We start from the raw sequence: 22711 nt of genomic DNA on the forward strand, positions 1-22711 counted from the left end.
GACAAAAGAATACAAAAATAGTAGTTCAGAAGCTATGACCCTAGCCTATTTTGCAACTATCCAATTTTTTTTTTAAGTAGGCTTCATGCCTAGTGAGGAGCCCAAGGCGGAGCTCGACCTCATGCCCCTGAGATCAAGACCCGAGCTGAGATCAAGAGTTGGGATGCTTAACCAACTGAGTCACGCAGGTGTCCCAGAACTATCCAATTTTTATATTCGTTAACTGTACCTGTTTCTACTGCCACAAAACGATATAAAATTACTGATCTCTTCACATGAGAAACTGAAAGCCTAATACACTAAAGTTTTTGAAGGTATTAAAAATAACCGTAATTCACCTTAATTTTGAACATGCACCATATACTTCACAACACAAAAGTCAGTTTTATATTACTGTCTATGGAAATACCATGCTGCTAGGAGGCCAAACATGACAGCCCCCCCCCCACCCCAATCACATGGTCTTACTTAGAAACAATTATGAAAACCTATTAATCACTATCCTCTGTTATTCAGTAACGCTTAAAAGTCTTCACAGGACTTAAACAAACCAAAAAAAGGCCCAATGAGCCCAAAAAGATACCTTGGCAGTACCTGGAAAACTCCAGGACTTACCCTTACCCCCTCCTCCGCCGCCTCCTCTGTGGTCCACCAGCTGCATCAGTTTTGGATTGATAGCCTGATTAGCCTCTTCCAGCACTTTGATCAGCTCTCTGGCCTGCTTTAGGTTCCCTGGGGTGAAGAAGGTGTAGGCAGTGCCCTTGTTGGTGCTACGGGCTGTTCGGCCAATACGGTGCACATAATCCTCAGAGCTGTTTGGATAGTCATAGTTGATCACAAACTTGACATCTTCCACATCTTCGAGGCCAACGACGAATCGGTGTGTAGGTTGATGTGGCAGGGAAAGAGAAGGTAAAGGACATGCCAACAACAGGTGGGAAGCACGAATGCAGATGACAGCAAGAGGAAAGAAGATCAAGTTAGTAACCATTCTGAACAGGAACAAAAAAAGACTCATCCCAACAGAGTAAAAGAGGATTACTGATTCTTGGGACATGCACAGGAAGCGGCATCTTTATGAGCTATGAAATCCTAATGGAATCCCATTCAACCACCCGAACTCTTGCCTCTTTATTTTAACCAACGTACTGGCAGGAGTTGTATCGAATTCCAGCTCCTTTTCAAAACCGGAAATGTAGAAAAAAAGTGGTACCACCGATAAGCTACAAGATCAAATTACTTCTACTCTGTTGGGAGAAGCCTGGCAAAATCTACCAGTAATATAACAAACTTACCTTTAAACCAGTCACAGAGCAAAATGAAAAAAGAAACTTCATATATACTTTACTACATTTTCAAGGAGACTCAATCAGAGTAGATTAAAAGAATTTTTGCTCTCGTCATTTAAAAAACTGATCAGAGCCAAAGTACAGTACGCACCTATTTTCCTTTGCAGAAATATCCGAATTATCTTTCCCCATTCAATTACCACAAGAGCACATTACACTAAAATTTCACTGTACTACCAAGCCCAGCTCTGCCAAATGAGGTTTTTTTTGCTCAACTCAAGGTTATTTCAACTCAGTACTTGCTTCAATTGTCAAAGATTGTCTACATAACCTGGGAAATTAAAATAGCCAAAGAGGGTGGGAAAAACCATGAAACCTTGAGACACAAGTTTAATGTTCTATCCACTGCTGGGAATTGGGTTGAATAACCTCCTAATGCTTCAAGTATGTAAATGTTAGTGTAATGCTTTCAGCTAAATGTAGATTTTTACCTACTTAAACAAACAAGTCTAATATAACAAAGAATCCTAATGTTTTGTGGAAAAAAATCTGCATTTTACAAAGAATATTCAGAAAATATCCTAGATAAAACACAGATTTTTGTGATATAAATAATTAAAAAACATTCTCTGTTTGTTACCAGACCGATGCACACTCCCTCCTCCTTTGGGAAACCGCTGCAGCCGATCCCGTCTCTTTGCCTTTTATTTTTGGCGGCCTCCTTTCGAAAACTCCGCCTTCTGACACGGGACCACTGGAGCGCGGGGAGCATGCATCAAGGGTCCGTGGCAGTGAGAAGTCCCCACACACGCTCGCTCTGTGAACTGGCTTAGATGCTTCTCTGTAGCCCCATTTGGTTGCCAAGCGCCGGAGAACCTGGGTTCGGGTAAAAATTTCAGGTCCTCCAACGCCTCCCCCAAGGATAATTGGGGTGATTGTAGAAAAAAATAATTAATTAAAAAATGTAAGTTACATCCAAAGGGTCAGACTGCATCTATTGCCCAGACTGGATCAATTTCAGGGGAAAGGGGAGATGATTAAAAAAAAAAAAAAAAAAAAAAAAATTCAGCTGTTGTTAAAGGGCCTGTGAAGAAAGGGGCATTAGGTCTGTTTCTTATTACGATAAAGGCTCCTCAGTCTTTACTGACCCCTAAAGTCCTGAAATCACACCAGAAAGACGAGAAGGCAGTTATCACAGGGGGCAGCGTGAGTCTCCGGCTAGGGTCGTTGATGCAACAAAGGAAAAATAAAAATTGCCAGGGCTAGGATGGATGTGGGCTGAAGGGCTGGGAAATTACGCTCCAGGACCACATCTTCAGACCTATGGTAATGCTCCTCAGAGTCAATCCCACGGTGTAGGACCGTGGGCAGCAGAGCAAGTTGAATTACTGCACTGGAGGCACAGTCGTGTGCTTTCCTAGCAGAAAGCACTGGGGACTGGAGTCAACCGTTCAGAAACTTTTAGTCGGGAGTATTTCTGGAGGGGTTCGATAGGGGACGGACATGTTGCAAGTTCTTCACCCTAGAAAGGGGTCCTGTGTGTGTGCACACAGAGCTGGCTGAGGGCACCAAAGGGCAAGCGCAGAATTTGGTTTTCTCCAGTCAGGCCTGCCCTGATCTGATCTGCGCACTGCCACAATATGATCTTGCTGCCTTTAGAGGAGATGCTGTAGCAGGGTAAGACACTGAAAAGTTAATGTTTTGGCCAGCTGCCCGGGATCACAACTTTTTGTCTGACAAACCCCTCCCAATCACTAATTGGGAGGGACTGAGACTAGCCAACAGGCTCATCTAGAGCTGCTTCGGGCCAATGTAGATTTGCCTCGGCCATGTACTGAGTGATCTGCAGCTGATATCAAAGCTTCTGTTAAAAAACAAAACAAAATCAATTCAATACTTTTAGTTTAACAGTGTGTAGTTTAAACAAAAAAAAAGAAAAAGAAAAATTAAAAATATCCCAGTGCAAAGGGAATAGTGGTTTCCTGAGGACGACTATCATAAAACTATGGGAATTGAAGAACTTACCTGAAGGGAACATTTAAGAGGCCATCGCTGGACAGGAAGTGAAAAAAGGCCTGGTGACTCAGCTGAAAATTGCACCCCTGTCTATGAGGTAGAAGCCTTCACTTTCCAGGATCTTGTAGGACCTTGGTCAGCATTCTGCCATTTTGGTGGGTTTTCCCCCTCCTTTTGATTTTTACAAGGCAGCAAACAAAGGGGCCCAAAACAAGCACTGATGCTGAGTAACAAGAAACAGACTCAGGTACCTTCCCTCTCCCCTCACTTGGATGAGTGGGGGTGGGATGAAGAGTCTAAGTTATTCTAATGGTAGCCAATTGATTTGGTTTAGAAATGCAAGGGGAAAGGGAGGAAGTATTTTTAATTGTCTAGGCAAGATGCACAAAGAAGCTACCAGCACATAGCAAGCCTGTTTAAAAACCACCATCACTGAAAGCTTTTGTGTAAACTGCTTTCAGGCCTCAGCCTCTTCTCCCAACAGGCCCAAGTTCTAACCGCACAGATCCAGACATGACCTCTGAGGGCAGAGACAATTTTCAGTCATGGCTGCAGGCCACCACCTCTGAAGGAGGGAATGATGAATGCAATGTATAAAAAGCCTTCATTCTCTTGTATTCCGGTTGAACACTTTCTCTTTACGCTACGCATTACAAGGGAATATGGTACTTCTCACCTTACTGGGCAAGAAATTAAACACCTGTCAGTAATTTAAAAATATCTTTGTGACAGACATAATGTCATCTTTTTTAATATAAAAATTTCGAGATGTACCTGTGTACCTCAGAAAATAATGGGATCAAGTACCACAAAATAGTTCCATAAATTTAAATCATAATGGGTGGAAACCTCCAAAAGAACATGAGCTTCAAGTTAAGTTCTTAAATTGGAAGACAGCACATTGATGACAGGAGCATAGGTGGGAGGAGGGGACAACTGAGCGTACACAATTATCTTACTTCAGTAAATAAAAGTGGGCAATGCAGATTTAATTACTGAATGATAACATATTTATGGACTCATCAAATACCAAGATTATGTTAGCATTCATAAAATCGGAACTCCACACACATATATATGTATATATACACACGTGTATATATATATATGTATATGCATATACGGGGGGGGGGGGGGAGAGAGGGAGGGAGAGAGGGAGAGGGGCGGGGGAGGAGGAGGGAGGGAGGGAGAGGGAAATGGGGGGGGGGGGAGAGAGAGAGAGAGAGGGGGGGGGGGGAGGGAGGGAGGGAGGGGAGTATCTGCCGAAACTAGCTTCTAATAAGTTAGGTTCAATCAGACTCATCCTATCCAGCCAGAAAACAGAATAAAACCAGGAAAAAGCTGAGCTGTTCAACTGAATGTCTCCTGTCCCCTCTAACCATTTGAATAGTCATGCCTAGGCCTTGCTGCAGACCAAAGCCTGTTTGTCAGGAGCAGGAAGAGACTTTGAAAATAAAAGAAAACAAAAAACAAAAAACACCAAGGTTAAAAAAAAGTTGTGGGGGGAAGGGAAATTATCACACTTTGTGTTCTTCTCTTTCAGATATTTATCTAAACACATGTATACACGACTCTAATTTGAAATGACAAAGAAATCTTTAAACCAAAAGATACATATACCATTGACAGAGACGCCTATCTATACAAACCTAGCCCACGGGAGGCTACATCTGTGGCAATGAGGATGGGAGCCTTTCCTGAACGGAACTCTGCAAAACAAGAATAGTACCATGAAAGCCAAGTTATACAATCAAGCCAAATGATTACCTTTAAAAATGACCACACACACATTCCTAGCTATCTGGCCTTTTCACTCTACCATGTTAAATTTCTTTTTTAACGTTTATTTATTTTTGGGACAGAGAGAGACAGAGCATGAACGGGGGAGGGTCAGAGAGAGAGGGAGACACAGAATCGGAAACAGGCTCCAGGCTCTGAGCCATCAGCCCAGAGCCTGACGCGGGGCTTGAACTCGCGGACCGTGAGATCGTGACCTGGCTGAAGTCGGACGCTTAACCGACTGCGCCACCCAGGCGCCCCTACCATGTTAAATTTCAAGTGATGGTGCCAAGAACATGCCAAGCTCTTTTAAATTCAAAGGAAAACAGTGATTCTTTGAAAATCTTCACTCTCCTCACTTTTAGCAGAGAGGCAACAGACCAAAAGCTACCTCTACTGAAAAGGACTGTTAAAACTATGTTTGTAACAAATTGTAACAGCAATTTGTAACAAAATTTAAATGAGCTAGAATTTTTTGCCCTTAAATCATGACACTGAAGTTACCTTTCACATGAAATAAAACCAAAAGCAAGGGGCAGGAGAAGGAAACAACTTTGAAAGATGTGAAATGAAAGGAGGCACCCTACTTTCCTCTGTGAAGTAACAGAAAATACGTGTATTCATCTCTGCCCCCAACTCCTGGCACTCAGCTCCTAAACCGCTTGTAAACAGAAATGCTAGGAGAGTCTTTTATTCTTAGTCTTTGACCTTAGGTCCTGACACACAGACCCCAAGTCTCTCGGAAGATCCTGGGTGACGGAAGTATCTTTTGTGCTGAGGCAATGCTTGGTGGAATCCTGGAAAGCTTCAGGATGGGGCTGGTCACCAGGAAGACCAAGCCATGATTATAAGAGCTTGGAACTTTCAGCCCTACTCCTCATCCTCAGAGGAGAGGATGGAGATCGAGTTAATAATCAATTAGGCCTATGTTATAAAGCCTCCATAAAAATTCCAGAAGTACAGGGTTTGGGGAGCTTTACAGGCTGGTGAACGTATGTATTTTAAAGATAAGACCTTAGGGGCGCCTGGGTGGCTCAGTCAGTTAAGTGTCCAACTCTTGGTTTTGCCTCAGGTCATGATCTCACAGTGAGTTCGAGCCCCACACTCTCTCCCCCTCTCTTTCCCTCTTCCCTGCTGGCGTTCTCACTCTCTCAAAATAAGCTTAAAAAAAAAAAAAAAAAAAAAAAAAAAAGACCTTATGAAAGAAAATGTGGTGTAAGTTATGAAAAAGTGTAAACAGCCCGCATTATTGACTTTAAAGGACAGTAGAGATATGCAAAAATGCCCCTAATATTCAATAAACAAGAGCAGAGTTTGGCAAACGCTGGCCTATGGATCAAATCTGGCAATATCTATTTTTACTTTTACTGCAACACAGCCAGACCATTTTTTTCATGTGGTTCTTGACCATCTTTTTGCTGTAACATAAGACCTGAACGACTATGACACAAACCCCCATAGAGTCTGCAAAGCAGAAAATCTTTACTACCTGGTCCTTTACAGAAAGCGTGCCCATCTCGGAAACAGTACGGACAATATTTAGTTCTGAACTCACCATTAAGCACCCAATCTCTTTCCGGTTGACTCTTGTCTCCATGGATACACATAGCTGGCCAACTGTCAGAGGAAAAGTAACCAGTATTTCAAAAATCTTTAAAAAAGAGGAAATCTAAACTTTAAAAATTCCTACGGAACTATAAATATAAAACCTGAGGCTAGTTACCTCAGCGCTGCACTCACCCATCTCTGCGCATCCTTCGAGTGAGGTCATCACAGCGTCTCTTGGTCTCTACAAATATTATTGTCTTATTTTCCTTTTCAGCCATTATTTCCTCCATGAGTTGGATCAACCTGAAAACAAGACGAGCAAAAATGCAGTCATTCAGAGAAGGCCTCCCCATACACTACGTAGAAGGGAGGTCTACAACGTAACTCCCCAAAACTACGGTACTTCTTTTTCACGTTATGTTCTATACAGCTGGTAACTATCGCAACTGAGGATCCGGAATCCTTGCTTCTAACGACAGTGCTCTGATACATGATACAAAGAAAGCTAGTAATGCTTTTGATGTTTTGGGGCCTCAAAAAATGTCAGGCTTCTCAAATGCTTTAATTTTGGAGGATAATTAGGAAAGGATTAATAGCACCCAAACAGTCAAATCTCGCTTACTTGTGGTCTTTTTCACTTTCCATGCAGACATCCACAATCTGGAGGATGTTGTGGTTGGCACTCAACTCCAGATTGCCCACGTTGATCTGGGTGTAATCACGAAGGAAATCCTCTGCAAGCTGTCTTACTTCTTTTGGCCAGGTTGCGCTCCACATCAGTGTCTGCCTATCAGGCTACCAGGAAAAGAAAAAGCTTTCTTTTAGGCTAAGGATTGCAACAGGCACTAGGCATAAAGACGGCAGACCATCAGCTTCACACACCCTGATTTGGTCAACAATTTTGCGGATCTGAGGTTCAAAGCCCATATCAAGCATCCGGTCGGCCTCATCCAATACAAGGTAAGTACATCGGCGAAGATTTGTCTTTCCTGACTCGAGGAAATCTATCAGGCGTCCAGGAGTAGCTATACAGATCTCGACACCTATAAAACAAAACCACAGGTCTAGTCAACTAAGAATTCTTTATACGCTCTCCAAGACTCAACAAACTGAGAAGCACCAGCTCCGGTGGCTGCGCTCAATACCACAGAGCACTAGCTACATTTAACACCATACCTGGAAAAGCATGATGTAAAGACACTTAACGTGTAATTATCAAATCTCCACCAAGTTCGTCTCTAATGATGTTAAACTTTCCCCTAATAGCATTTCAACCATACCTGAGAATTTCTAACCTGCTGGAATACTGAATTTTTTCCCACAAGGACCCACTAGTTTCCTCTTCGATTTCATTCATAAAAATTGATAAAATTCTTATGTGCTAATTTTAAAAGAGATTACCTCTCTCCAAGTCTCGAATCTGGGGACCTTTAGGAGCACCTCCATAAATGCAAGTACTCTTCAATCTAGAACATTTGCCATAGTCATCAGCCACCTGCTGTACTTGCTGGGCAAGCTCTCTCGTAGGAGCCAGAACTAGACACTGCAACAAACATGCACATTAATACACCTCTCCCAAGTTAAAAAAGAAAAAGAACAAAAAGGTTATCTAATTCTTTCTACTGCCTAATCTGATACTTTAAAAATTACACGATGGGGAGAGAAGGCAGAGAGTTTAAGACTGTGCACCGGAGTGTGGCAAAAAATTGTGACAATATTTAGCATATGGAATGATGGTTTACTTTTGATACAGGATTCATTACAGTTTATTGCTACTTAAGTGGATTTACAGATTTTATCACCTAGTTTTAACAACTCACAAAATGAACAAGTGGCTTTACCAACGGATTAAATATTAGTAAAAAGAGATAAATAAGAAAGAAGCAGACACTTCTCTGAATTCCAGTTTAAACTTTTAGCCAGACACATAAGGCAAAAACAATGATGACTTCCAGAACACTCAAAACAATACAAAATTAGGACTCTTTTAAATAGGTATCGTGTACATGGTTATCAATGACTCCTGTTTTGTGTACAGACCCGTTAAGTATCAGCTAACAATAATAAAGCTAATTCTATTAGCCATATGGAATATATGATGTATCATATAATGCAAAGTAATGTGTTACTTCTTTTTGCGAATATTGAGACGTACCTGTTTGTAAACACATTATCAAATGCGAGCCCAATTTTTTAAAGATTTAAGTAATCTCTACACCCAACGTGGGGCTCAAACTCACAACTCTGACATCAAGAGTTGCATGCTCTACTGATTGCGCCGAGCCAGTAAGGCACCCCTCAATTTTTTAAAAAAAAGTAAGAATGTACATTCAAAATGTTTGAAAACCACTACACAAAACTTACAGGAAATAGCACTAAGTGAAAACAATCAAACCAGAAAATCATCCTGCCCCAGAAACACTTACAGAAATACTACTTAACCACAAAGAATACACACCCCAAATCTGACTGACATGTAGAGAAGTGACATCATTTCATACTTCCTTTAATCCCTCACAGCACCATTGAGCAATTAAGAACTGTATTTGAATTTACTACACAGTAAACGCCTATATATGAAAGCAGTATATATAATGGTTAAAAGTAACATCGGTTCAAACTCAAGTTCAGCCATTTAATAGCTGTTTTGGCTAGGGGCGCCTGGGTGGCTCAGTTGGTTGAATGTCAGACTTCAGTTCAGGTCAGGATCTCGCAGTCTCCGAGTTTGAGCCCGACATCGGGCTCCCCACTGATAGTGAGGAGTCGGGCTTGGGATTCTCTCTCTCTCCCCCCCTTTCTCTGCCCCTCCCCAACTTGCACATGCTCTCTCTCAAAATAAATAAAAAATAGCTATTTGGACTAGTCATTTAATTGCACTGTTAAAATTTATCAGTAAGAAAGTATCACTTTCAGATATGGAGGATGGACTTGAGAATGAAATCTGAAAACACATGCAAAGCACAGTGCCTGAAACACAGTGATCAATAAATTCTAGTTAATTTTATAATTATAAACACACTTACAATTGGGCCGTCTCCCCTTTCCAAGTATGGCTGGTGGTTAATATGAACAATTGCAGGCAGCAAATACTGGGGGGGGGAAAGAATGACAGTCTTATTCCAAAACTAAGCCATTATCTTAAATTATCACAGTAACTGATAACGCCTAATCACAAAAATGAAAACAGAACTCACAACTGTTAAACACACATGCAATGTAAATTTGAACACAAAATACTTGCACATATCTCACATAACTAAGAAAGCTGAAATACTACCTATACCATCTGAATCAGAACTTTTTAAGAATTAAGAATTAATGGGATAATCAGAATAGCAAAATAAGTCACCACAATATTAACCTTCCCCTCCTGGTGGTACGTACCGCCAATGTCTTCCCAGACCCAGTCTGCGCAATGCCCACCATATCTCGGCCACTGAGAGCCAACGGAAATCCCTGGCACTGAATCGGAGTTGGTTCTGTGAAGTGCTGATCCATCAACACATCCATTACATATTCTGTAAGAGAACCGTTACCGCTTTTGGATAAAAAACTAAGAACACGGCCAAGAGAATTCTAAAAAACTGTTCAACTCATCAAAGAAAAGATTTACCCGGCTTTACATCCCTCCAAGGAAAGTGCTGTTTCTTTCTTTAGTTACTGAATCTCTGACCCGATGACGACTACCTCTCTGAATGCTGCTGCTAGATATATCTACCCTTCCCCTCAATACTTAAAAAAAAATTTTTTAATGTTTATTTTTGAGAGAGGGAGAGAGGGAGAGAGAGAGCGAGCGAGCATGAGTGGGGGAAGGTCAGAGAGAGAGGGACACAGAATCTGAAACAGGCTCCAGGCTCTGAGCTGTCAGCACAGAGCCCAATGAGGGCTCGAACCCATGAACTGCATGATCATGGCCAGAGCCAAAGTCAGCCGCTCAACCGACTGAGCCACCCAGGCGCCCCCCCCCCCGCCCCGCTTTAATACTTTAAAAACCACCGCCCTAAGGTATAGAGTGGGCACATGGCTGTCAGTCATGTATTGTCTGCCAAGTCATAGCCAGCTAGAAAGCAATTTCATTCTACTTTCTGAAAGAAGGAGACAAAAGGTCTAGGGGAAGATGAAATAAATAAATAAATGAACAGATAAGCATAAAAAAAAAATCTCTTATTCAATTAATACAGCATTTACTTCCAAGCCTTGACATTATAAAACAAAACATTTATCATCACCTTTGTGAAGGATTTCTATTTGCCTCTTCAACAAAATCCTGAGCCCGAATGAAAACCTTTGAATAACCCATTACCCATGTTTACGGTTCAATAAAAACTAACAAGTAAAATCCCGGATTAAAGAACACTTACGTGGGAAGTTAGCGTGATGGAAGGCAAACACAGGCTTAGGACAAACATCCCCCCCTCTCACTGTAATTTCTTTCTTTCGGCGTAGTTCATCAACCTCATACTATGGAAGAAAACAAAGTAAAACAAGTGAACAAAATTATTCTAAACATGCAAAACTTTACTTGCCAATCAAGCTCAACAATCATCATCCATTCCACGATTACACTGGAAAATATATCTAACACTTCTAACAGCTCTTTCGCATACATTCAACGTCACCCAATTTGTAAGGATCCTCCCAACTTTGTGAGTCCATGAAGTGATAATGGGAAGAGTTCCATTTTCCCCATGAGAAAACGAGACACTTCAAAATATTAAGTAACGTGCCCAAGGGCAGAAGTAGGAAGGAGAAACAGTGGAACTTGGAACCAAATGCTCTTTCCATTACACCTTCTTCTGAACAAGTAACCATTTCATGAGTAGAGTCCAAAACAATCACAATGAGGTTAAAAAAAAAGACAAACAGAAGTATATTTATACCAATGTTTTATTTTTTTAATTTATGTTTTCAAGCTTATTGAGACAGCACACACAAGAGTCTAAGTGGGAGGAGGGGCAGAGAGCGAGAATCCCAAGCAGGCTCCATGCTGTCAGCACAGAGCCTGACACGGGGCTTGAACTCACCAATGGTTAAGATCATGACCTGAGGTGAACTCAACAGTCAGACAACTTGACTGAGACAGCCAAGTGCCCCTGTATTTATGCCAATGTTTTAATTTTAACTTCAGAGATGAAAAAACATGAACCTCCTATACAGTTAAAATCTCCTACATGACCAATTGGGAAGTATACCAATACATGAAAACCAAACAAGTAAGAATCTAGGTACCACACTAGAATAAAACAAGTAATAGCAGTGAGTCAAGACTGCCTAATATGTCAACTTAGTTCATTACTGTGTATACAAAAAAGGTGAAATAAACCCCCAAAACTTACCGGAGTCAGCCTTGCCACTTCCGGATGCTCTACATAAAAATTCTTCTCAAACTTGGGGAGCTCACTCAAATCCCACTTCTTTTTACGTAAACGTTCCCCAGGATTACCAAATTTCTTCGGGGGAAGGCCACCGCCACCTCTTGCTCCAAATCTAGAAGCACCAAAATTTTTACTTTACTGAGTATTTACTTGTGAGGGTGGCACCTTAGGTGCCATAAAAAAAACAAGCAAAAAACTCTTCTCTTAGGATACTACCAGGCCCCTCCAAGAATATGTTTTTCTTACTCAAAGGTATGGAGGAAAAGGGTTCATAAAACTTCCTTTACTAATATTGTTACAGGTATGATTATGAGGGGTGAAAAATTAAAAACTCTTTTATGCTTACAGATATGTATCATAGGGATTACAACCAGATTCCGGAATCACTGAAAAGGCTTGAATTTTGATTCTACTACTTAAGATGCTGTTTTGAACAATTTAGCTTCTCTGTACCCGTTTCTTATGTAAGTGGAAATACTACTACCACCACCAATTTCAGAGACCGCCGTGAAGATGAAACGAATGTGTGAGAAGTATTAAAAAAAAGTATCTGGCATAGTATTCAACACAAGTCAGCGTAACTGTATTCATTCAACAAAGTTACCGTACCAGGTACTGTTTTAAGCGGTTCCTGGAGATATTAAACTGAATAAAACAGAGATTCTCTACTCTCGTATAACAATCAGACACATAGGCAAAGGAAGACATTAGTTTATGTTTAAATTAAAGGCAAGCAGGTGGACAGGTAGAAAGATCCACCTGAAGCAAGTCGCCCCATACCTGCAACAGTTTCATGGACTCCTTATCCATAACTGTGATAAGTACCCCTGTTGTCTGCTAAGCTAAGGAAAACTACCAGGGCCCCTCTAAGGCCAGGCAGGAGGCTACTCTTCACCTTTAGTTAATGCTAATGAATAGCCAGAAATGATTTATGACCTCTCCTTCCTCTTAACTGCCACCTTTACCTTCTCCTCTTTGTTCCCAGGGAAATAGTACTGTTAACTATAAATGTGCCGAAGAAAACACTACTGAGTCTTATTTAAGTTTTTCTTTTGTCTTTTTTTTATTTAGTAACCTCTATGCCCAACATGGGGCTCGAACTCACAATCCCAAGATCAAGAATCACATGCTCCACTGACTGAGCCAGACAGGAACCCCTTACTTAGGGTTTTAAAAACTCAGATTTAAGGCCAACCTTTGTTTTATCCAACATTCGTAACAGACAAGTTCAACTGGAATACAGATATGACCACTAGGCCAACTTGCAATGTCCTACTCTTCTTAGACCACAAAGATGATCTTCGTTTCTGTATTTCAACCTATTGGAAGTGTGGGCCATTGTTTTGAATACAAGTAGTATACACTTACATGATGTTTCCATTCCATTTCTTTACCTCCCAAAATACTATACTGAATTTAACTTCCCCTTTCCACTCTAACCCACTCACATCATCATCTTGCAGATGGTTCCACATCACAACTGACAGGCAGTAGCTGTATTATTTTAAAGGGCTTCAATTTCCTAGAATTCACAGTGTTCCTAAAACTTACCCAACTAGATAGTTCTCTAAATACAAAGACTGACCGCAGGAAATTTTCTTGGGACCACTGAGTACCTACACTCAACAGGCAGAACTTGACAGATTCCATGTATACTACTGAACTGTTAACAGAAATCAGGAATCAAAACTGAAGCAAGTTACAAAGTTACACATATGGAAGACATAGGATCAATGACTTCTTCAACTTGCCCTCAGGCCCAAAGGTCAATAGATCAAAGACCACCTGGGTCAACTTTCCTCCCTATAAAGGAAGCAACAGTTCTAAATAAGTAGGTAAGTCAAGTATTTTGAGTGTCAGGTTTGCAAAGAATTATAGTACCAATTCTGGGAGACTATCAGCCTAGTTTATACTATTTTTTGAGACTGTCAGCCTAGTTTATACTATTACTAATTTATGTAGTTCCTAGGTGCTCTTTCAATGCTGCTGCATTCCAATGCTGTCCAGACCTTAAACTAACGATCTACAAGAGAACTTTGGAAAGTCAGGTTCCTTTAAAGGCTTATTCAAAGGAAGAGGTTTTTTCCCCCGTATCATCTTGACTATTTCGTTCTCCAAGACATACTACTCTACACTACAAATATATTTTGAAACATGGGATTCTTCAAAAATATGCTGCACCTTTATAAAGCTAACCCAAATAAGATAGCCTTTTACTTTCACAGAATTTTTGAGCACATATCCTAATCCCTGACATACCATACTGTTCATTAATGTCTTGATTGCATATTAAGTTTGACTTTGCAATAAATGCAGCTCTTAAGATTCAGCAACATCATGCCAGTTTAAATTTACAATGTATAAAATGTTCAAATAATCCATTGTTCAAACTAATAATCCATTTCAGCTCTGTTAACACTCAGTTAAGAAAAACAGCAATTTAAATCGTAAATGAAATTTCATGGTAAAGGTAGAATTAAGACACAGACATTATGAAAAAGTGTCATCTGATAGTCAATATGGGATAAAGTAGGGATCAGTAATTCACTTTTTCCTCTTTTAAAATAATTTATTTTTATTGTTACAGCATATATACGGTGAAATTAAGTATTAAACCAAACACCCACAGTAAAGAGGACATTATCAGTACCTTGGTAGCTCCCTGTGCCCGCTTCAAGTTCACAAACCCCCTAACCACCATCTCAAATTTTGCTTAATAGTTTTGTCATATACGTCTTTATAGCTATTATCCTTTTACCACGATTTTTTTACTTAATGTTTGTGAGTCATCCATGTTGATGTTCAGTTTTTTCTTTTCGCTGTTGTGTTGTATTCTACTTGTATAAACACCCACACTTTATCCAGACATACACAGGAGCTGCGTCCACTATTAACATGAACAACGCTGGTATAAACGTTTTTGTATACAAATGCTGGGGAAGGTGTACAAGGTGTCTCTGCATTTGAATGTCTACAGTATAAAGCTTAAGAGGGGACTTACTTGGTCATTTTCGAATTTCCTAGCTAACCTCAAATTCCCCTTCCTAAATGGTTGCACAGAAACTCACTCACTTCTAAATTTAGCTATACTGTGAAACACTAAGCAAACATTCCACTTCTAGCCCTCCAAATTTAACACTAAGATCAAATAGTTTCCTTCCTAACAATGCATAAATAACCTTTTATTTTGCAACTCAAATGATAACTGAAGTGCTTGTGACTAGTCCGTCTGGGACGTGTGTATCTGAGCCACAAAAAACAAAAATGTTTGAAGAAAACATCAAGTAACAGAACACCCTACTACAAAGAGACAATTTCACATAGCATCTTAATTCCAGAGAACAATGCAAAGTAAAGGCAAGCGTTATGCCCGTCTTCAGTTGAGAAAACAGGCTCACAAAGGTCCAGGATCTTGCCCAAGGTCACATATATGTTAATAAGTGGCGTTCCATTACTTTTTATCCAGAGGTTAAGACTTTTATTACATAAAAGTAACAGCACAAACCAACACGGAGCTCTTAAGCAACTTCTTCTTTTTACGGATTTTAAGTTGAATCTCAGTACCTGCGAAGACGTCGGGCCTAATTTTATTAACTTTTCAACCCAGGAACCGTGGCATTACCCCACCAAAAACTTTCAGGCTAGGCCGCGAAGCTAATACCCGACACCAAGCGGAGAAAAAGAGACCGAAACACGGGGGGGGGGGGAAGGACCCTAAACTCACGATTAAAAAAAAAAAACAAAAACAAACCCTCCCTCCTCGAACAAGATCATTTAGCTCGCTAGCAATTCCACTGCTTTACTGTCCAATGTGCTTCCTTCGAATTACCTGAAATACGACTAAAGGTGATCTAAAAATACGTTTAAAACGAGAAGTCAGCCTTAGGGTCTCTAGTTAGTTTCCAACCAGGTTTCCAGCTCCATTAACAGTGATCTCTGGCGGCCGACAACATAAGGGAAGCCATTTGGCGTCAAGACTTTTCCCAGGCCGAACTCGGAGACCTCCTCCTCCTCTTCTCAGCAAGAACATCCGTGGTTTCACAGATGAGCGCTGAGGCCTGGAGATCAAATGACTTGACCAAATGGGCCGGGCTCGAAATGCCGGGCGGCGAGGCGAGGCCGGGCCGGGTCTGCGGCGCTGGGGCGGCCGCTGCCGCTCCCCGCCACGACGGCGGTCCGCAGAGGAGGGGCTGGGGCGTCGCCAGGCCGCCGCCCCCCGCCGGCTCACCCGCGATCCCGGGGCGCAGGCCCACCCGCAGACCCGCGCCCCACACCGCCATTAGGTCCCCGGTCGCCTCGCCTCCCGGAGTCGGGAGCGTCGCTCCCGGGCCCGCGCGGTCCGCTCCAGGTCTCCCGCTGGGCCGGAGGCTGCGGTCTCCTCAGGAAACAACCTTCCCCCTCCCCCCCCCCCCCCCGGCCCACGCACACGCGAGGCCTTCCCTCTCCCCCTCCCCCCTTACCCTCCACGGTCACGGTCCCGGTCCCGGTCCCCAAAGCCGCCTCCGCGCATGGTCCCAAACGGATAGAGATCTGGGAGCGGGGCACGGATGGCCGGGCTCGGGAGGGCCTGCGGCTCCGGTCTGGTGACGACCGATGGCGGCGGCGCCTCCGCTGTTGGGGCGGCGGCAGGCGCGGCGCTCTCTCGCTCCGACGCGCTGTCTCCCGTCGCAGACGCCACCGTCGCCGCCTCTCTCGTCGGAGACGGGAGCAAAACACAGAGAATCGGGGTTATAAAAGCAGTGGGTAGGTTTGGCTACGCTCAAACCCGGCAGTGCCGCGGTCTAGGCGTCTCCTTCCTTCCCAGCGGCTGCACAAAATGGCGGCCGGCGCTGAGACTGCTCCAGCTTAACGCTACGTACGTCGGAGACGATACGTAAACAGCGTCTTGGAATGGCCCGAGGGCTTCGCGGAGTCCTAAGGGTATTCTTGGAAGCACTTTACGTCAGTTGCGCAGACAAGCCCGTTTTGCGCTCAGTAGAAGAAAAAGAAAGTACGAAGCGGGCGTAGAGTTCTCGCGCCACCTGAACTAGAACGTGGGGTGGGGTGAGGGGAAGAGCCTCCGGCGCGACGTAACATTCTTTGCGTCGTTAGCCGGCCCACTATTGCGGAGATGCGCAGTGTGCGTAACGCATTCTGTTTGGAGAATAGAGGATTTTGCCGTGCTCCGAACGCGGGACGGTCTCCCGTCCTCCTTGTGCAAGTTGCTTTGCGGAGACAATAACTGTCCTCCATATTGCAGTCGCCAGGTGTCAGGGCCTTCAGGCGCCTTAAGCCCAGGAGGGTCTTCAGGGTCCCTGGCCGGCGCTCCTAAACAGCGCTGCCGGCTCCCTGGCCCCGCCGGCCTGGGCCTGCCGTCACGGGCCGCGCGCCTCGGCGCCATTTTCTTTCGGTTGCCTCTGGCTGCGCCGTCGCCGGCAGCCATGATGGATGCGCCTCGTCCGTTCTTCCGGGGGGTGGTCAGTCGACGACGTCTCAGTTGGGTTCAAGTCCTCTCCACTACGCCCGGTCCACACCGAAGTGCTGTTTCTGAGCCGAATGTTCCCGCTGTCCCCGGCTGAGCGCAGTCGGCTAGCAACGAACCAAAACGTGGGTGGGGTCCCTGTTGAGATAGACGCGGGGGTCCGTTGGCCGCCGTTCATCTCGGCGCGGCCTCCGGAGGCCCTCGGGAGACCCTTGGCGCTCTCCGGAGACGAAAAGGCTCAAAAGCTGTGGCCTGTAGACACGGAAGAGGTGAAGGCATAAGCACGTGTTTCTAACCAGGCCGGACGGCGTTCCTCTCCCTCAATTCCTTCTAAGCTGGCGTCCAGCCTCCTGCTTGCTTCTCTCCCGGACTGAACTTCAGTCTCCCAAGCAAGGCCGGATGGTGTCGCAGAATCGTCAAGCAGCTAGGGCCCTCCGAACAGCTCATCTGTCGTCTCTCTTGTTTCTTTCTACAGATGGGAGATTTGAGGTCCCTCGCTGTGGGGCTGAGTGTTGTCTCCTGCTCTGTTAAGAATGTTTCCCAAATTCCTTTAAGAGCATAGGGAGAGGAGCTTTGGTGACGAGCCGTTCAGGTGTCTCTGGGACCGTGGACGCGAATGGGCAGTGGGAATCACTGGACAAGTGTCGAACGCCTAATGGGCCAAGCACTGTGCTAGGCCCTGGGGTTAGAGCAGTGAACTTACGGGTTCCTGAACTCATGGCGTTTATACTGTAGTGGGGGAGAGGAGACAACTGTTAGGTTAAGTATCGCCAACTAAAACAGAAAAAAGAGAGGAAGGGCATAGTACCTGTGTGCCTGTGGGAGAGGGGAATGTGTAGGTGTCATAGCGTTACTTGCCTAGAATGCCCTGGGGAAGGCCTCCCTAAGTAAGTGACATTTAAGCAGAGAACTACAGGGAAGGAACATGTGCAAAGGCCCTGAGGCAGAATGTGGCCCGGCGTATTTTGAGGAGGAAGAAAGAGAGAGGGCCAGATTGTGAGCTTTACCTTTTCCTTTTGGTAAAATGGAAATCTCCGGAAAGTTTTCAGCCGAGTGACGTAATGAGAGGACCCCCTATGATGACAGCGTAGAGAAAAAATTGAGAGTGGGCTAGTGCAGCAGCAGGCAGGTTAATGAGGAGGTTGGTGCAGTAGTCCAGGCAAGAGATGATGGGCTTGGTGCAGGTTAATAGCACTGGGTGAAAGAGGAATGGTCTGGAAATTTAGCCAGTGATTTGCTAATGGGTGGGATATGAAATAAAAAAGACTCAAGGATGAATCTCGTAGGAGTGGCACAATGGTCAAGCTCCCGTGATTTAGAACGTATGGGCACTGAAGGAATACTTTGGACTAGTTTGCCTATTTATCATGTATGCTAAGTAATTAAATCTGAGGCTCTCCATAAAACAATTTATAAAGTAAGGTAGCTCCACTGAAACCCTCCCTACATTTTGCTGAGGAGAAATAATCTGTATTTTGCTACGAGATCAGGTCCTTGTCTGACAGCATCTCATAGCTCCTCTGTCTTTATAAAACTTTTCACGGCATGCAATTATATATTTATGTCATTATTTGATGAATACCACGTCCAAAAAAGTGAACTTTTAGTCTTCCTATGTCAGACAAGTTTTTGATTATAAAGTGAATCCGCAGTATGCATTTCTCATTCTTGATACATGTCTGTTTTCTTACCAAAGATGGTTGAAGCTTATTAAATTTTTTCTAAACACAGAGAAAGATTTTTATTAAGTAGAGCGGTCAGAGAACCTAGGAATTTCATCAGTAACAGCCACGACTGTTGAGAAAAAGGAAATGTGCTTTGCTCAATTCATCTTTATTTGAAAACCTAAGCGCTTACTGTATGATCCAGCAAGTGCCCCTTGGTATCACCCGTAAGATTTGAAACTTCAGTCCGCACAAAAATTTGCACACGGGTGGCTATAGCAGCTTTATTCACAGTTGCCAAAACTTGGAAGCAACCCCGATGTCCTTCAGTAGGTGGACAGATAAACTGTGGTACATCAGGGGAATGGAATATTTTTCAGCACCAGAAAGAAATGCACTATCCAGACACGAAGAGACCTTGAGAAACCGTAATTGTGTATTTCTAAGTGAAGCCAATCTAAAAAGGTTACATACTGTATGATTCTAACTGCATGACCTTTTGGAAAAGGCAAAAACAATGGAGATAATAAACAGATCAGTGATTGTATCAGGGGATACTGGTGGTGGGGGGGGGGAGGAAGAATAAGAAGATGGGAGTACAGAGGAATTTTAGGACAGTGAAACTATTCTGTATGGTACCATGATGGTGTGAATACGTATTATTATACATTTATCGAAACCCAGAGAATGTACAACATTAAGAATGAACCATAATGTTGGGGCGCCTGGGTGGCGCAGTCGGTTAAGCGTCCGACTTCAGCCAGGTCACGATCTCGCGGTCCGTGAGTTCGAGCCCCGCATCAGGCTCTGGGCTGATGGCTCAGAGCCTAGAGCCTGTTTCCGATTCTGTGTCTCCCTCTCTCTCTGCCCCTACCCCGTTCATGCTCTGTCTCTCTGTCCCAAAAATAAATAAACGTTGAAAAAAAAAATTAAAAAAAAAAAAAGAATGAACCATAATGTAAACTACAGACTTGGGGTGATGATGATACATCAACGTAAGTTCATCAATTGTAACGAATATGGAGAGGGTTGATAATGGCGGGGGGCTCTATGTGTAGGACAGGAGGTAGATAGGAATTCTCTGTACCTTCCTCTCAATTTTGTTGTAATTCTAAAACTTCCCTTAAAATATAAACCCTTAAAAAAAAAAAACCAAAACCCTGAGAACAGACAACCATGGAATGCTCATGCTCACCATATCCTAGGCATGTGCTATGAGCTGTTATTTTATTTTATTCTCATCTGTAAACGAGGTAACAGTACCTCATGGGATTTTAGAGCCAATAAAAATCCCATTCAGAGTGGCGTTGCCTGTTATCATCTCTCAGAAGAGATCACTTTCTCAGAATCAAGGGAAATATCACTTTCTCAGAAAAAAAGCTGAGGCTTGGGAAGATTCAGTCACTCAGCCAGGGTCACAGAGCCATTGGCATAGCTGGGACTCAAACCAAGGTGCTCGGAGAAGGTTTTCACATAGGACTAGTGACAGTTTGGGCCAGAGAATTTGTTGGTGGGGGGGGGGTTGTCTCATGCAGTGTAAGCTGTTTAGCAGCATTCCTCAACTCCACCCACTACAGGCCCATGGAATCTCCCCCCCCTCCTCCAAGTTGTGACAACAAAATGTCTCCTCGGGAACATTGAGAATGACTCCAATTGGGAACCACTGTTTTAGGACCCCTATGCTACACTCCCTCCCTGCGGGATCCCAGGATGATCATTCTCTTTCAGTTGTCAAGTTTTCCTGCAAGTTTGGTTTGCCTTCTGCACTCCATGTGCCAATACCGATGCCATTTTCAATTTTATCTGTTTTCTTGTTATTACAGCAGTAAAATTTATATTCAAAACCCAATTTCCAACCACGAAGAGTTATTCCTCTTGTTTAGATTTAAAGCCATAGGTTTTTGTTTTTAAGCTACATTTACTATCAACCACCTATGCTAAGTTCTATACATACATTCTCTCTTCTCAGTGATACAACTCTGCAATTTGGGTCATTAAAGTCACCCAGAGGTGAAATGCAGTTGCCCTGCTTTCTGTCTTGGTAGGACTGACGTGAGTTTTTTGCTAGCTTGGCTCATTGTTCTTTAGATATAAGAAGTTGAGAATGCGGACATACTTAAGGCAACAAAGGTAACTTAAAGAAGTTGCCTTTAAACTATGGTATGTGAGGGACACACTGAAACAGAGTTTTTAGGAAATCGATTTCCAAAGCATGAACTTTCATATATACTTTTTTCTAAAATTGGTAAAACTGAGAAATATATTTAAAATGTCACCCTCGGATTTTACAAACAAAAAGAGTATTTCTCTTCTATCCAAGATCTCACTATGGGGGCGCCTGGGTGGCTCAGTCAGTTAAGCATCTGACGTACGCTCAAGTCATGGTTTCGCAGTTAGTAGGTTCAAGCCCCGTGTCAGATTCTGTGCGGACAGCTCAGAGCCTGGAGCCTGCTTCAAATTCTATGTCTCCTTCTCTCTCTGTCCCTCCCCTGCTCGTGCTCTGTCTCTCTCTGTCTTTCAAAAATAAACTTTGGGGCACCTGGGTGGCTCAGTCGGTTGAACATCCGACTTTGGCTCAGGTCATGATCTCACGGTTCGCGAATTCTGAGCCCCCGCGTCGGGCTCTGTGCTGATAGCTCAGGGCCTGGAGCCTGTTTCGGATTCTGTATCTTCCTCTCTTTCTGCTCCTTCCCTGCTCACACTCTGTCTCTCTCTCTCAAATAAAGATTAAAAATAAATAAACATTAAAAAAAATTTTTTTTAAATCTCACTATGGACTTTGCTATGCATGTAAAACCTCAGAGGTGCTGAGTACAGGGACAATTAGAAATGATGATATTGAAGTGAGAAAAGTAAATGATTTTAATGACTTGGTAACACATCCTTTTGCAAAGAGAATTCCAGTTCTTTGCTTTCAACAAATGGAAAGAGGACCACGTAGAATTTTCAGCCAATAGGTTGTTAAAAATAATTTAAGATAGATTACTAGATTTTTGGCATATAACTTGAAAGATTAAAGAACTGAGTGACATTACTATAACAAAATTCTTTCCATTCCCACCTACTAAATTATGTGATCAAAGAATCTCAGCACTTATAGCTATAAAAAATAAAAAAAAAATAGCCAAAAGTAATACTATTCCATGGATACAGGATCTTTTTTTCTTAATCTGCCTCCATCTTGTTTTTAAAAGATACATTCCCAGGACACTCGGCTGGCTCAGTAGGAAGAGCATGCAACTCTTGATCTCAGGGTTGTGAGTTCAAGCCCCATGTTGGGTATAGAGATTACTTAAATAAATAAGTAAACTTTTTTAAAAAGTTAAAAAAAAAGATACATTCCCAATAAAAAATGTAGTATGTTTAATAGTTATTAAGAGGTTTAATGTATTTATGATGCTTTAATTGTGTTCTAATAATTATAATGATAACTTAATCCAGAAGAAATTTTAATACGTATAGCCTTAGAATCATAGGGAATGAGAAAAAAAATTAATATTTGTGCCACAATTCTGGGTGACAGAGAAATAAAATTAAATGATGAATAAGGCATTGGATATAAAAACATGGGATAGAATT

General features: G+C 42.8%; 1 protein-coding gene across 3 annotated transcripts in view; it reads right to left on the bottom strand.

Annotated features, from left to right (window-relative positions):
• DDX17 (DEAD-box helicase 17) overlaps positions 1–17001 on the bottom strand; it is a 20813-nt gene extending 3812 nt beyond the window's left edge. Inside the window, exons 1-12 of one of the 3 annotated variants that reach the window (XM_043562588.1) lie at positions 16468–17001; positions 11969–12119; positions 10994–11093; positions 10017–10150; positions 9656–9721; positions 8034–8175; positions 7515–7675; positions 7255–7427; positions 6825–6935; positions 6640–6701; positions 4955–5014; positions 616–858 (exon numbers count right to left, since the gene is read on the bottom strand). In XM_043562588.1, coding sequence (XP_043418523.1) covers positions 616–858; positions 4955–5014; positions 6640–6701; positions 6825–6935; positions 7255–7427; positions 7515–7675; positions 8034–8175; positions 9656–9721; positions 10017–10150; positions 10994–11093; positions 11969–12119; positions 16468–16517 — 1453 coding nt within the window. In that variant the 5' untranslated portion in view covers positions 16518–17001. Of the gene's footprint in view, positions 1–615; positions 859–4954; positions 5015–6639; positions 6702–6824; positions 6936–7254; positions 7428–7514; positions 7676–8033; positions 8176–9655; positions 9722–10016; positions 10151–10993; positions 11094–11968; positions 12120–15836; positions 16130–16467 lie in introns of those variants that run through there. The other 2 variants (XM_043562589.1, XM_043562590.1) reach the window with 2 other exon arrangements.
• Positions 17002–22711: the final 5710 nt, after the last annotated feature.

The sequence above is a fragment of the Prionailurus bengalensis genome, chromosome B4 (assembly GCF_016509475.1).
Source record: "Prionailurus bengalensis isolate Pbe53 chromosome B4, Fcat_Pben_1.1_paternal_pri, whole genome shotgun sequence".
Lineage (NCBI taxonomy): Eukaryota > Metazoa > Chordata > Mammalia > Carnivora > Felidae > Prionailurus > Prionailurus bengalensis.